This window comes from Manis javanica, chromosome 15 (assembly GCF_040802235.1).
Source record: "Manis javanica isolate MJ-LG chromosome 15, MJ_LKY, whole genome shotgun sequence".
Classification (NCBI taxonomy): Eukaryota; Metazoa; Chordata; class Mammalia; order Pholidota; family Manidae; genus Manis; species Manis javanica.
In genome coordinates, this window is record NC_133170.1 from 510,275 (window position 1) to 522,770 (window position 12,496).

A 12,496-nucleotide genomic window follows, 5' to 3' on the forward strand; every position below is an offset into this window, starting at 1 on the left:
CCTTCCAGGCGACCTACTGGGGGGGGCCCTCTGGGGCGCTGGGGAGCCGGGGCCCCCTGGGCGAGAACAGGGTGAGGCTGGGCACAACGGTTTCCCGGGGTGCCCGCCGCCCGCTCCCCGCCAGGCGCCCCGCCTCCGGCCCCGGGGGCTCCGGCGCCTCCCCCCGCCGCGCGCGGCCCGCAGGGACGCCATGTGACCGGCGGCGCGCGGCTGCGGTTCCGGGCGGGCGCGGGGCTGCGGGCCTGGCCTCCCCGGGACGAGCCATGGGTGCGCCGGAGCGACGCGCCCGCCGCGGAGCGACCCGCATCCGCGGCCCCCGGCGCGCGGGCGGGCGGCTCTGAGCGGGGGCGGCAGCGCTGGGAGCTGGTGCAGCCGAGGCCTCCTCGGACCCGCCCCGGGCGCCCCTCTCCGGCCGCGCCGACCGGACCCTCCACAAAGGACCCGGCGGCTACGGGAGGCCCGGAAGGGCGGGCACGTCGCCGCGCGAGGTAAGGTGGCCCGGGCGCGGGCCCCGAGCCGGGGTGCCAGGCATCCGGGCGGGCTCGGCTTCGCTTCGGCGCCGGGCCGCGTGGGGGGCGCGGGACCCGGCTTCGCTCCGCCGGGCCGAGGGGCAGGGCCGCGGGGGGCGCAGGGGGCGCGCGGCGGGGTTGCCGCCGGAGCGCGTGGCTGCCTGGGTCCCGGAGCCGCGGGGGCCCCGGGACAGGAGGCGCCGGCCGGGCCGGAGGGGAGGCGGCGGCGCGCGGGCGGGACGCGCTGCCCTTGAGCGCCCCGAGGGCCTCCCCATCCGGCGCGGGGGGCCAGCGCGGGGCCGAGCCGCACGGAGGCCCCCGCGCCGCGCGGAAGGCCCGGGACTCGCGGCGGGAGGACGCGCCGGGCGCCGCGGCCGAGTCCTTTGTGCGGCGCCGGCCCAGGCCCCCGCGGTGGCGCCGGCGGCCAGAAGGGACGCGCTCGCGGGGGGCCCGCGAGTCTCGGGAGCAGGGAGGGAGTCGTTGGCCCGCGGGGCTGATTCGTCGCCGTGACGGGGGGACCTGCAGCAGCTCCGCTCCTCCCGAGGTCGGCTCCGGGTCGGCCCCGGCCGCAAACGGCTTTGCTGCCCGGAGGGCCCGCCCCCCCCCCCCCCCGGGGCCTGGTCCGTGGCGGGCGGCGAGCCGGTTCCTGCTTCCGCGAGGCCTCCGCTCCCGCGCGGGAGACGACGGCAGAGGCCCGGGAGAGGGGATCTCACTGTCGGCGCGGCAGTCGCGCGACGGGAGGGGCCCGAGACAGGCGGCCCCCCGGGAGGGCCTGCGCGAGGGGGTGAGCCGGGCACCTGGCTGTTCTGCCCCAGCCTCTTCCCCCCGCGGGGCGGTACTTGCGGGCACAGCGCGGCCTTGCTCATTGTCCCTCTCACGCCCAGCACGGGGTGGACTGCGGCCGAGCCACCTTACCTCCTTCACCGCTGCCGGCGGTCGCTGCCCGTCCCTCCCGCGTATGTGTCCCCATTTGTTCCTCCTTCTCCAGGCTGAACCTTCTCTGCTTCCTCGCCTACCCTTCCCCCTTCTGCGCAGCTGCCAGGTCCTGGCGAATGCCCTCCAGCCCGTAGCCGTCTTCTCTGCGGGTCCCTGTCCCCTGGCCTAGACGCGGCAGTTCGCAGGGTGTGTTGGGGTCGGAGAACGGCGAGGGGAGGGGACCCCGAGGAAGCCCTTGCTCGGGGGAGGGGAGGAAGACCGAGCACGCGGTGCAGCGAAGTGGTGGCTCCGGGAGGTGTCAGGCCGTCTAGCTGGTCCCTCCGCACCCACTGAGCCCCGTGAGGTCTATGTTCCTGAAACTCAGTTCTCACTGTTTGATGACCTTGCTTCCGGAAACCTTCAGTGGGTTCCTGCTTCCTCCAGTTACGTCTGAATGCCCCAACTGCAGACCTAGGGTCCTCTGCACCCTGACCCGGCGCCCCTTTCTCCTCTTCATCCTCTGCAGCCCCTGCCACCTTTCTGCCAGTATTGATTCCCAGCTGCGGTGCCTTCTGAAATGCTGTGTTTGTGAAAGCCTCCCCACATGCCATTTCCCCCTCTAAGTAAGTGTTCACTGGTCATCTACTAGCATTTTCATAAAGATTCGGTGGGGGATAAGGCCATAGGCCTAGGGTCAGGTGTAAACACCAGGTCTCGACAATGGCTCAGGGACCCCCAGCAGTGGTGGAGGTGGCGGCACCCATCCTGTCGAGTTACCCGGACTGTTTAACCACGATGATGGAGGTGCAGTCCTGGCACAGTGCCAACACTCCACGTATATTGAATTGAAAGGCACTTCAGGTTCCTCATCTGTCAGAGGGCATGGGGAATCTCTGATATTCTATGAATATTTAATGACTTAAAAATATTCTGACAGTAATATCTTAATGGAAACTCCTTACATCTTTTCAGTCTCTGAAGAACACACTTCTGTCTGTGGAAGGTGGGGTGGGGTGGGGTGGGGGATGCAGGAGGGCGGAAGTATGCACGCTGAGGGTCATACCACGGACCTGGAGCACATCATACATGCTGTGCAACGCTGACCCTAATTGAGTTTCAAAAGCAGAGTTGCACTTGCTTGTAAAACGTGATGTGCTGGCGTTATATTTGTTCATTTTCTAGTGACTACCTGTGTGTCCAGGTGTCCCCCTAACAGTAAAGGCGTTTGTGACTGGGAAGGCACAGGGTTTGGGCAAACTGCAAGCACGGGGTGGTTCAAGGAACACTTCCTCTAGTGGAGTGTGCCTTTGCTAATAACTAGCTAGCTGGGTACACTTGGCCAACTCATTTAACCTTTTTATATGTCATTTTCTCATCTGTACAATGCTAATAATAGGGTCCAAGCAGCCTAGCTCACAGAGTGGCAAAGACACAATGAGAACAGAGCTGAGAAAATCCTTGAGCAAGTTAAAAGAACTTCCTTCAAGATGATAATCATCCAGAGTTAAGCACACGGCTAGTCTGTAGGTTGAGAATCTTAAGTGAATCTCAACACTGGATTCGGGGGACTAACCTGGAGTCTTTTAAAAGCTGGACTGATCAGATTTAGTTGGCCTGGGGCAGAGTCCGGACATGGGCGGGAGCTTAGAAACCAACCCCAAGGAAGGTTCTCTGTGCAGTGGTTAGTGAAAAGCAGGAAAACATCGTTGGAAATTAAATAAGACCTCCATGCTGTTTGTTGGAGTCTCTGGAATGCGAAATTGTGAGCACGCCTGGCCTTTCACCAGCTCACCTCCACCAACCACTTGTTGGCACCATGGAGCCACAGCCTCAGCCACGATTTATAACCTGAATTTTCCCAGGCACAGAAGCCTGTCCAGTGATACAGCCAGGGCCGCATAAAGATTTCATGGTGGATCTCAGAAGTGATGGCGGCGGTCATCAGGAAAGAGAGGACAGCAAGGGAAAAGAGAGGGGCAGGCAACGCCAGGGGGTGGGAGGGAGCTCGGGGCCTGCGTGGGAGACACAGGGCAGAGGACTCGGGAGAAGTTGTGTGTGACTGATTGACCTGGTTTTGTTTAGGGTCTGTTTTGTGTTGCCAACACTTTATTTTAAAATTGTTTGGAATTAGGTGTCACAATTTAAATACTGGAATTGCACTTAGACTGATTTCTGGCAGTTTTTGATAAAAGAGGATCTGGCTTACTCCTCTTGAAGTAGCTGGGCCACTGTTCCCCAGGTCTTCATGCCCTGTCTGCTTCCCTCACCGCCCCTGCCTAACTGGGTCCTGGCTGTGTTTGTTTTTAACCCTTAGTCTGCACATGAAAGTTCCCTGGAGAGCATTTAAAACATCCATGCTTGGGTCCTCAAGGGGATTCCTGTGTCTAGTAGGGATTTAGGACTAGTCTAGTCACCTATGTAAAAGATTTGTTCTCAAGTCCATCTCCTTATCTCTGAAAGTGATGCATTAAGAAACAGTCTGTAGAATCATAAATTTAGAGACTTCAGAACTGGGAGAGATCTTTGAAAGAGCATTAGTTTCTGATCTTCCTGTTTTAAGGTTTAGAAGACCAAGACTCAGAAAGAAACACATTGTTCAAGGATTGTAGCATTCATTTGCTGTTGGATTTTAGTGTGTTTTCTCTTTTCAAATAAAGGCATATTTTTAAATGTTTGTTTTTACAAATGATCCTCTTTACAAGCACCACTTAGTGATGCTTCATTATTTCTATTTCTCCTCAAGTATTGTATTAGAGCCAAGGTCATATAGCTAGGTCTTAAAAACAGAAACTCCCATCCGTTGTTTTTAGTTCAATAGCAATCCTTGATCAGAAATATCACTAGAGTAAAGACATACATGTCCAAAGAAAAATAATTTTCTCAAAGCTAGAATATTCCAGGCTGTTTTCAGCTCCATATGCTTTTAGTAATTATTTAAATCTATGAGCTTGCTGTTGATGATAAAGGTTTTTAATTTTGTAGTATTTACACTGCTCAAATATACTCGCTGTTCTAATTAAGCTTCGAATGGATTTTTAAAAATGTAATATACAGTCTGTCCTCCTATATCCATATTTACAGGTTGCTTTCATTAACTTCTGGAGTTTATCAGTATTTACTGTCTGAAAGAAATCAGAGTAGTTTCAAAACACTTAAATATGGATAGGCTAATTCCCAAACGTCATAACCTGGGCATAGTGATAAAGACATTAAAAGATCATATAGGAACCTGAACGAAGGGGAATTAGGGAATGGTAAGAGCAGGCGACAGGATGCGGGGGTGGGAGTCTGTCCAGGAAAGTGAGCAGCTCCTCTCTGCCCCATCAGAGGTGGTCAGGATGTATCTGCTGGTGAACTTCCGTTTCGAGGCTGCTCACCCTTGGCACTACTGACATTTGGGGTCACTAACTGGGGACAGCCAACCAGTGAGCAATACTGGGCAGTGTCCCTGGACTCCGCTCTGAGGCCACGGCACCCCTCTCTTGGACAAACAGAAGTGTCTCTGGCCGTTGCCACGGGTCCCCTGAGGGAGGGGCCAAAACCTCCCCCAGGTGAGAAATACACACTCACTTCTCTGGGCTTTCAGAAATCGTGTCCAAAATTCTTAAACAGCTCAGGCATAGTGACTGGATGGTAGTGATGAATACCTCCCATTTGTATAGTACTTTAAAGTTTTAAATATATTTTCACGTAATCCCCACATGCCCAGATCAAATGTAAAAGAAATTGAGAGGCGGACTTGGTGAAACCTGTGAGGTGGGGCTACACATCCTGCTTTGTTATCTTCCCGTTTCGGTTTGGTTTTCCTGAGAGAACGTGTTTTGAGGGAGAGCCTGACAGGAAGTGGATGGGAGTCGGTGGGGCTCAGTGGGGCACATCAGGGGAGGTGCTGGGCACACTCAGGGTTGTGGGGCACAGAGGGAAGGGCATCACAAAAGAGAGTTGATGGCACTGGGTGGCTGACTGGACAAGAGGCGGCATGAAGTGATGCCCATTTCCAGGTCTGCGTGAGGAGAATGAGCAGCAGCTTTAACAGAGGAGAGCTGACGTGCAAGGTCAGTGACGTTCAGTCAGGCACGTGGGTTCAGTCAGGCACGTGGAGGTTGAGGTCATGACAGACCTCCACGTGGAGTCCAGCAGGTGGCTGGAGTCTAAGGGGAAATTGTGGGAATTTTTCTGAGCCGGGGAGAAGCTGACAGATCATCTCTGCCTCCAGCCTCTCATGTTACAGATGACGAAACATGTGACATGTTAAGGGCCGTGATCATTATCAAGCAGTATTGCTTTCATAGTGCAAGGGATTCTCCTTCAGGCAGAAAGATCTGAAAGATGCCCTTGTGGGATGAAGCCTGACCCTGCACAGGAAGGAGTGGAGGGTGGGGGGCAGCATGGACGGTGGAAGAGCTGCCCCTACCCCAGGGGTAGAACCGATCGAGGTGCAGCCGTGAGGAGCAGGTTGGCGGAGGCCAGGGCCATGAGCTCCTAAGAGGTGGAGCCAGAATTTGCCAGTTGAGCATGGTGTCAGGGGAGTGGTGAGGACAGGAGCTCACTGTTGGCAGCAGGAGAGGAGGAGAAGGTGGTAGTTCACAGTCTGGACAGGGCTTTCCAGGTAGGAGCTGAGGGGACTGGGCGGAGGTGGGGAGGCCCTGGGGAGGCCCGAGGTGGGGAGGAGGGGCTCCAGGTCCCTGGGGCTGAGACCGCAGCGCTGGCCGAGCTGTGAGTGAAAGAGAAAATGCCTTTTCTTCTCATCATCTGGAGTCACTCCCTGGCTCTCTGCCTTTTCACTCCAAAGGCATTTATGTTACTCCCGACCTCCCAAGGGCCCCAGGTTTTCAAAGATTTTCTCATCAATTTTAAGCTTTTGTTCAATGGAAGTATAATTTATATGCAATGTCCAGATCATAAGTATACTGTTGAATGCATTTGAAGAAAACTTTACTATTAATTCAGGTCCCATTTTTGTTACTCAGAGATAAATAAAATTGCCAATCAGAGTCTAGAGTATGCATCAAGTTCATGCGATCTAACCCAAAGCAAGAATGCCTGTCATTTTACTTGCTAACCTTTGCAGCCTGGTGGAGGCCGCTTGAAATACAGAAAAGCAGCTTAAGTGCCTCGTGTTACTAGCCAAGGTCCCAAGTGGGTAAATCGGCCCAAGGGTGGGAGGTCGCGCCAGGAGGAGCAGGACGTGGCGGGCCTGAGCCCAGCGCCCTCCCACAGCCTCGGACCAGCCACCACCGCTGACCCTCAGGAACTGAACTGGGAGCGGGGCCTTATCGGAGCTTCCGAATGGGCCAATAGCGGCGCCAATAGCGGTTCATCACGACTTAGAATTACCCGTGTAGGTAGCTGCGCATTTAGTGATACGAGGGGATTCTTGTTATTTTTTAGGTTTGATAGTGACATGGTGGTATTGTTTTTTTAAAAAGTACTTTTCAGAGATACATGCTGAAATATTTTCAGATGATAGGATATCTGGGATCTGCTTTAAAATAATTCTTTGTGATGGGGGATAGAACTTAAGCAAGACTGGCCTAGTTTGATCGTTTTTGAAGTTGGTACATGGAGGTTCATTATTCTGTTCTATTTTTATATATATTAAAAAGTTCCCATAGTAAAAAATGTTAAAGGGAGGAAAAAATTAAGCATATGTTCAGGGTTAGTGGTATAGAACAGAGATCTTTCTGTGTATGTCAAGCAAAAGGGATTTAATACAGGGAATTGAGCACCTGTAAAACTGGTAGAAGAGATGGCAGAACAGGCTGTATATGCGGGCCTCTAAGAATGACTACCAGACACCACCCCTCAGCGGGCTTGGCCAGGGAACTGCCACTGCGCACTGTTAGGAAGGAGGTTCCCACCGTCTCCGCTGCGTGTCCAGGAGCACGTCCCTGAGCCGGTCTGGGCCCCGGGAGCCCACCGTCGCTGGCTCCTGCTCCGTGCTGCCCCTGCTGGTCGGCGCCAGCGAAGTGGAACCCTTGCCCCCCGACCTTGCCCTCTGACTGGCAGAATAGCAATCGTTTCTAGATTCCAGCTGTAAGGGACTGTGGGAATGTTGTTTACAACTTTGCATCTTCTACAGAAATGCACTAGAAAGCGCGAACAACGTTGAGGGTCAGTGTGCCACAAAGTCCATTAACAACTGAAACGGTTTCTTATTTTCTTATCTATCCGAAGCAATAGCTCCTTTGGCTCGGTTTTCCCTCTGCTTTCCTTTAACCGCCTCACGAGCCTGTAAAGCCCGCTGTCGCTCAGCGCACGTGCCCCCCCCCCCCACGCTGGGCCGGCGTTACGTCACAGGGCCGTTCTGTGCACGTGGGTTCACGTCGTTGCGGAAACCGTCCCAGCCCCGTGTTACCTTCCCTTGCGCCCGGTCTAGACAGAGCCGTGCCCCGGAGCACCGTACTGAATTCTCTAGGCCACGCCTCTTTTCCTCCCTGTATGTAAGTATGTGTGTGTGTGTCTCTGGGATCTGTCTAGACGTACCGTTTATTCTGCCATGTAGGCCGGCCTCCGTCATGCCAGCTACGTGTGGATGTGCCTGCTTCCGTGGGCGCTGAGCAGCGTGAGGCCGGACCTCCCTCTCTGTGTGGCCTCTCCTTTGATGCAGAGCACGGCCGAGAGAGCGTAGTTGTGCGCTCTGCGTTGGCGCTGCTGGTGACGCGTACCTGTAAGAATGCCAAGGCCGTAATGTCGCTTAAGAGGACCTCACAAGACGGCGGCAAAGGGTCGGAGGCCCTCTGTGCTTAGGAAACTGTCACTGGTGACCGGTTACACGCATTGAGAGGTAGTAATTATGGTTAGGTTAACATGGAGATCTTCACACAGTGACCCCATTCAGCCTTTTAATTAATTTTATGGGGTGGTAATTGCTCCTGTCTTTCAGTGAAACGATAATTTCTGTTCCTTGAGCTCAGCCTTCCTGCCCTGCACCCTTGGCCCCGTTGTCCCCCACTGAGAAGTCTCGGCTCAGGCCCTGTCCCCACCTGCCAGGCTCCCGTCTGCAGCGGTGTGGCTGTCTGGCAGGGATGGGCGGGCGTCACCTTACGGCACAGCCACACGGTTAAGCTGGCGTGTGCAGTCATGGTGACCCAGGCCGTCTTTACCGACACGGTTCTGGATAGGAGACCGTAGCTTGTTGAGTGTAAAGTACGTTTTACAAACTCTATGGGACGTTTTCCATTTCTGTAAATGTATACGTATTTGCACACAGATATTTATAGAGGGCCCACTGCGTGCCTGGCAGTGTATCTGCGTAGAGAGCCCTGGATGGCCATTCCCTGCCACGTGCGCGGTGGCCTCTGCTCGCTGAGATAGCAGGTGGCTTTGCCTTTCTTTCTCGTTTCCTCCTTCATTTGTAAACTAGTATTTTCTAACTTTCCTATGAAAACCTGTACTATTTATTAATAAGGGACCAGTATGTATTTTAAAAAGACACTTGTGTTCTTCAGAATGCCTACAATGTAGTGCTACATGAACAAAAGTACATTAAAAACAGTCTAAAATCCCAAAGTTAAATAAAAAAGAGAGAGAGAAGGAGAGGGAGCTAGAAGTAGAGAAAAGAAAAAGAGGGAAGAGAAGAAGGGAGGAAATCCATCAAAATCTAACTAGCCTATTTTGGGGTGGTTGAATGTCTTTTACAGTGTCTCTGCTGAAGATTCCATAGTGAGCGCGCATCAGTATTGGAGTCAGAAAACATTTCTCTTTTTCAAGAGCCAATCCAGACGTGACTTTTCTGTGAAGCTGCCTCAGATGCCTGGACCTGACCTTCTTCAAGCTATTAGATCCCTTCCGTCGCCTCACACTCGATCAATATAGGATCACTTGAATGGACAGTATTTTCTAAGTGTGGCTTCAGCCTTAGTGACATGTAAACACTAACTTTGGTAATTTTCCCCATTTTCAAGAACGAGTTAGATTTTCAGAGGTTATTTTACAACAATAAAAACTGATTCAAAAAAAGAAAAAAGAGATTAGGACACAGGCAAGGCTGTGTGAGGACACAGAGGAGGCAGCCCTCTGCAAGCCAGAGAGGGGCCCGGGAGGAGCAGAACTTGCTGACACCTTGACCTCGGACTTCTAGCCTCTAAAACTGGAAAGAAGAAAAAAAATTTCTGTTCAAGCTAAAGGAAAAAAAGTTATTCTATGTGGTTGACTTGGCTCTGGTGTTTCGCCCAGTGCTGATGTGATTCCAGCGGCCAAGACCACCTCTCTTCTCTTGTTCATTCTCCTTCTGGCCCATTTCTTTAAATGGTTAGTTTTGCATGTCCATATTTTACACACACACACATACATGTGTTATTTGTATAGACACACATGGAAATTGATACGAAAGTTCAAATTCAGGTAATAGGTTCCGGTTTTATTATTAGTCAACCTGTCCTCCTCTCAGGAAAGTTCTGTCTAGTGCCCTATTTCCTATCAGTTTGTGGAGAGAAGACTCTTGGACCCAGTTTGGAAACCCCATCCACTGAACAGTGTACAGCCTCTGAGGGTGTCACACTGCAGGGAGCCAGTGTGGCACGTTGCTGGAAATTACCAAGTCTAGCCCATTTGTGCAAAGAGGGCCCGGGCCGTGGGGTTCAGCCAATCAGTGCAGCTCAGCTTTTGCAAAGTAAAGACGGAGCTGTAAACACTGCCACTGGGAAGGTCCCAGGAGAATTAGAGATGGTCCCGTCTGCAGCTCTGCCAGCCTGGCTGGAAGATGTGCCCCCTTGGACCAGGAGTCATGGGGCTCAGCTGCCCCTGCCAGCTTCCTAGCACAGGTCCTGCCTGGCAGGAGAGGTGAGGTTCCTAGAACCTGAAGTATTAGAAAGTAATCTTTTTTCTTTCTTTCCTTTATTTTCTTAAAGCCTCTTTTTCCCCAGCTGACAGGGAGAGGGTCTTTACAAGCAGGGGACAGAGATGTCCCCCTATCTCTGGGATGTGGGAGGAAGCCCCGGCCGCACTCCAGGATCCATCCACCATGCCCCAGACAAATCAGATTTGTCTCCAGGATACCCCATCCATGCTGGTCTCTAGTGTCCTCCCCTTCCTTTCATTTAGGCATCGAGACTCGAGAGGACAGGCCCAGGGGGAGCAGAAAGTCCCTGGCCCTGCGGGGGAGTCTGCCAGAGGAAGTTGTGAAGGGTCCTGGAACCACAAAGTTTCTTTCTCAATAGGAGGCTGTGTAGATGGAAAGGAGTAACGTGGGGCCTGGCTGTGGGGAAAAGAAGAGAAAAATTCCAGACAAAGTGTCATTCTAGGGTACCTTCAATGGGTCCTGAAAAGATTATCAGTTAGCAAAGTGCTTCTTGGGATGTATTAGGGTGCTTAGATGGGCACATTAGATCTGACTCTTACCTAGGTTAGAGCCATCTTACGGGATTCAGGATCAGACAAAACATCAAAATGTCACCCAAGGGGTTTCCCATTGGAGGTAAAACATCTCAGAGACCTTCTGCTTTGGTCCATGGCCCCCATCGCCTCATTCATATAGAGGCCCTGCTTTGAAGTGGCGCTTACCTCTGCTGACACCGGTTTTTTATTTTGATGCTATGGCTAAAGCTCTTCCCCTCCTTTGGTGACAAATTTGAATCACAGTCATTCCCATGGGAGAAAATAGGGACTCTGCAAGTCTTTCTTTTCTGATGAGGAAATACAGTTTTAGGTGGATTAACCAAAATCCCCTGGGTATGAGTTTTTAGTTCCCTAATCCCCTGACATGGAGTGATTTCATTGAAGAGATTGATTTAATCCCTTGCAGTCAATGAAAAAACTGTTGGCTAACTTTCAGAACACAGGTTTGTCCTTTGCTGCTTGACCTCCAGGTTGGGGAGCTGATCCCTCATGATGCCATTTTTGGAGGATTTGCATTTTTCTTAAACTGGGGTTGCTGAATCAGAGGTGCCTGTGTGCCCTGTCCTTGCAGCCTGCACTCTGCCGTGATTGGACACGCTGAAGTAACTGAATTGCTTTCATTTTAAACATAGTTTCATCAAAGGGACTCCAGCTGACATGGCATCCTTGTAACGTGAGCATATGGATTATGGGACATGATGCGTTTTATAGTTAAAAATGGAGGGAGATGTATGAAAGGAGTAAAATTTAGAGATAAGTCTCAATGACTTGATGTCCACAGATTGCTTTAATGCATTGAGTAGCAAAGTGTAAAAGTTAGTAGTAAATCAACTGTTTGTTTACTTGTAATGGTTTACTTTGAATCAGTGGTGTTGTTTACACATATAATTATTTTTCATCATGCTGCATTTTAGGGGCATCAAGATTGAATCTTTGCTGCTATCATTTGAAAATACACCAAGAACAGGATAATTTGGACTAATTTTTGGACTAAAGATACTTTCTAAGCATGATGCATTTCAAAAATGGACTCGAATTGACCGAGTTGCAAAACATGACAGTGCCCGAAGATGATAACATTAGCAATGACTCCAACGATCTCACGGAGGTAGAAAATGGTCAGATAAACAGGTGAGTATTTTTCCATTAACACTTTTATCCAATAAAAGAAATGTCTCTCAAATATTATTCTGGTTTTCACTTACTCTCTTGAATTATTCATTGCTAAAGTAATGCTCCCTTTGAGGATGTAATTTGAATTTCTCATGTGACATCTGTTGGGCATAGACTGCAATAGCAGATGAAGCAAATAGGAAAGCAATTTACTCATCCTTTTAAATCTTTCAGTTGAGTCTAATAAAAATGTATAAATACATTGGACCCTGACCAGCCCCAACCTAGGAGAAACTCTGTGCTTACTAAGTAGACAGACTGGGAATTTCATGGCATCCCATGTCTGAATGTTATAGTGTCATCTGACCTCGCCCATATTTTAGCCAAGAAATACAGTTGCATTTGGCAATGCTCCTGTGTTAACACTACCAGTACATCATTAGGAGCATCGTTTGTAACGTAGATTTCAAATAATAATCACAGTAGTTGAACCCAAATGGCCCTGTGGGAAAGTACCCTGGAGAAATAGTACAGGAGACAGAAGGAAAAGAAAAAAGACACAGGGCGGGAGGGAAGCAGGTGGGAAGCGTGGTTGCTGGAAGGAAGCCTGGGGCTGTGGC

General features: G+C 51.6%; 2 protein-coding genes across 5 annotated transcripts in view; both read left to right on the top strand.

The window, feature by feature from the left end:
• Positions 1-229: 229 nt before the first annotated feature.
• The window catches only part of SLC38A1 (solute carrier family 38 member 1), a 53,571-nt gene continuing 41,304 nt past the window's right edge, over positions 230-12,496 (top strand). The window contains exons 1-4 of one of the 4 annotated variants that reach the window (XM_073223390.1): positions 230-488; positions 7,930-8,211; positions 9,068-9,677; positions 11,678-11,894. In XM_073223390.1, coding sequence (XP_073079491.1) covers positions 11,773-11,894 — 122 coding nt within the window. In that variant the 5' untranslated portion in view covers positions 230-488; positions 7,930-8,211; positions 9,068-9,677; positions 11,678-11,772. The remainder of the gene's footprint in view (positions 489-7,929; positions 8,212-9,067; positions 9,678-11,677; positions 11,895-12,496) is intronic. The other 3 variants (XM_073223391.1, XM_073223389.1, XM_073223392.1) reach the window with 3 other exon arrangements.
• LOC140846584 (uncharacterized) lies at positions 264-4,098 on the top strand. Its single transcript, XM_073223491.1, has 5 exons — positions 264-319; positions 615-1,293; positions 1,545-1,631; positions 1,951-2,047; positions 2,821-4,098. The coding sequence occupies exons 1-4, from the start codon at positions 264-266 to the stop codon at positions 1,975-1,977; spliced, it is 849 nt and encodes a 282-aa protein (XP_073079592.1). The 3' UTR covers positions 1,978-2,047; positions 2,821-4,098.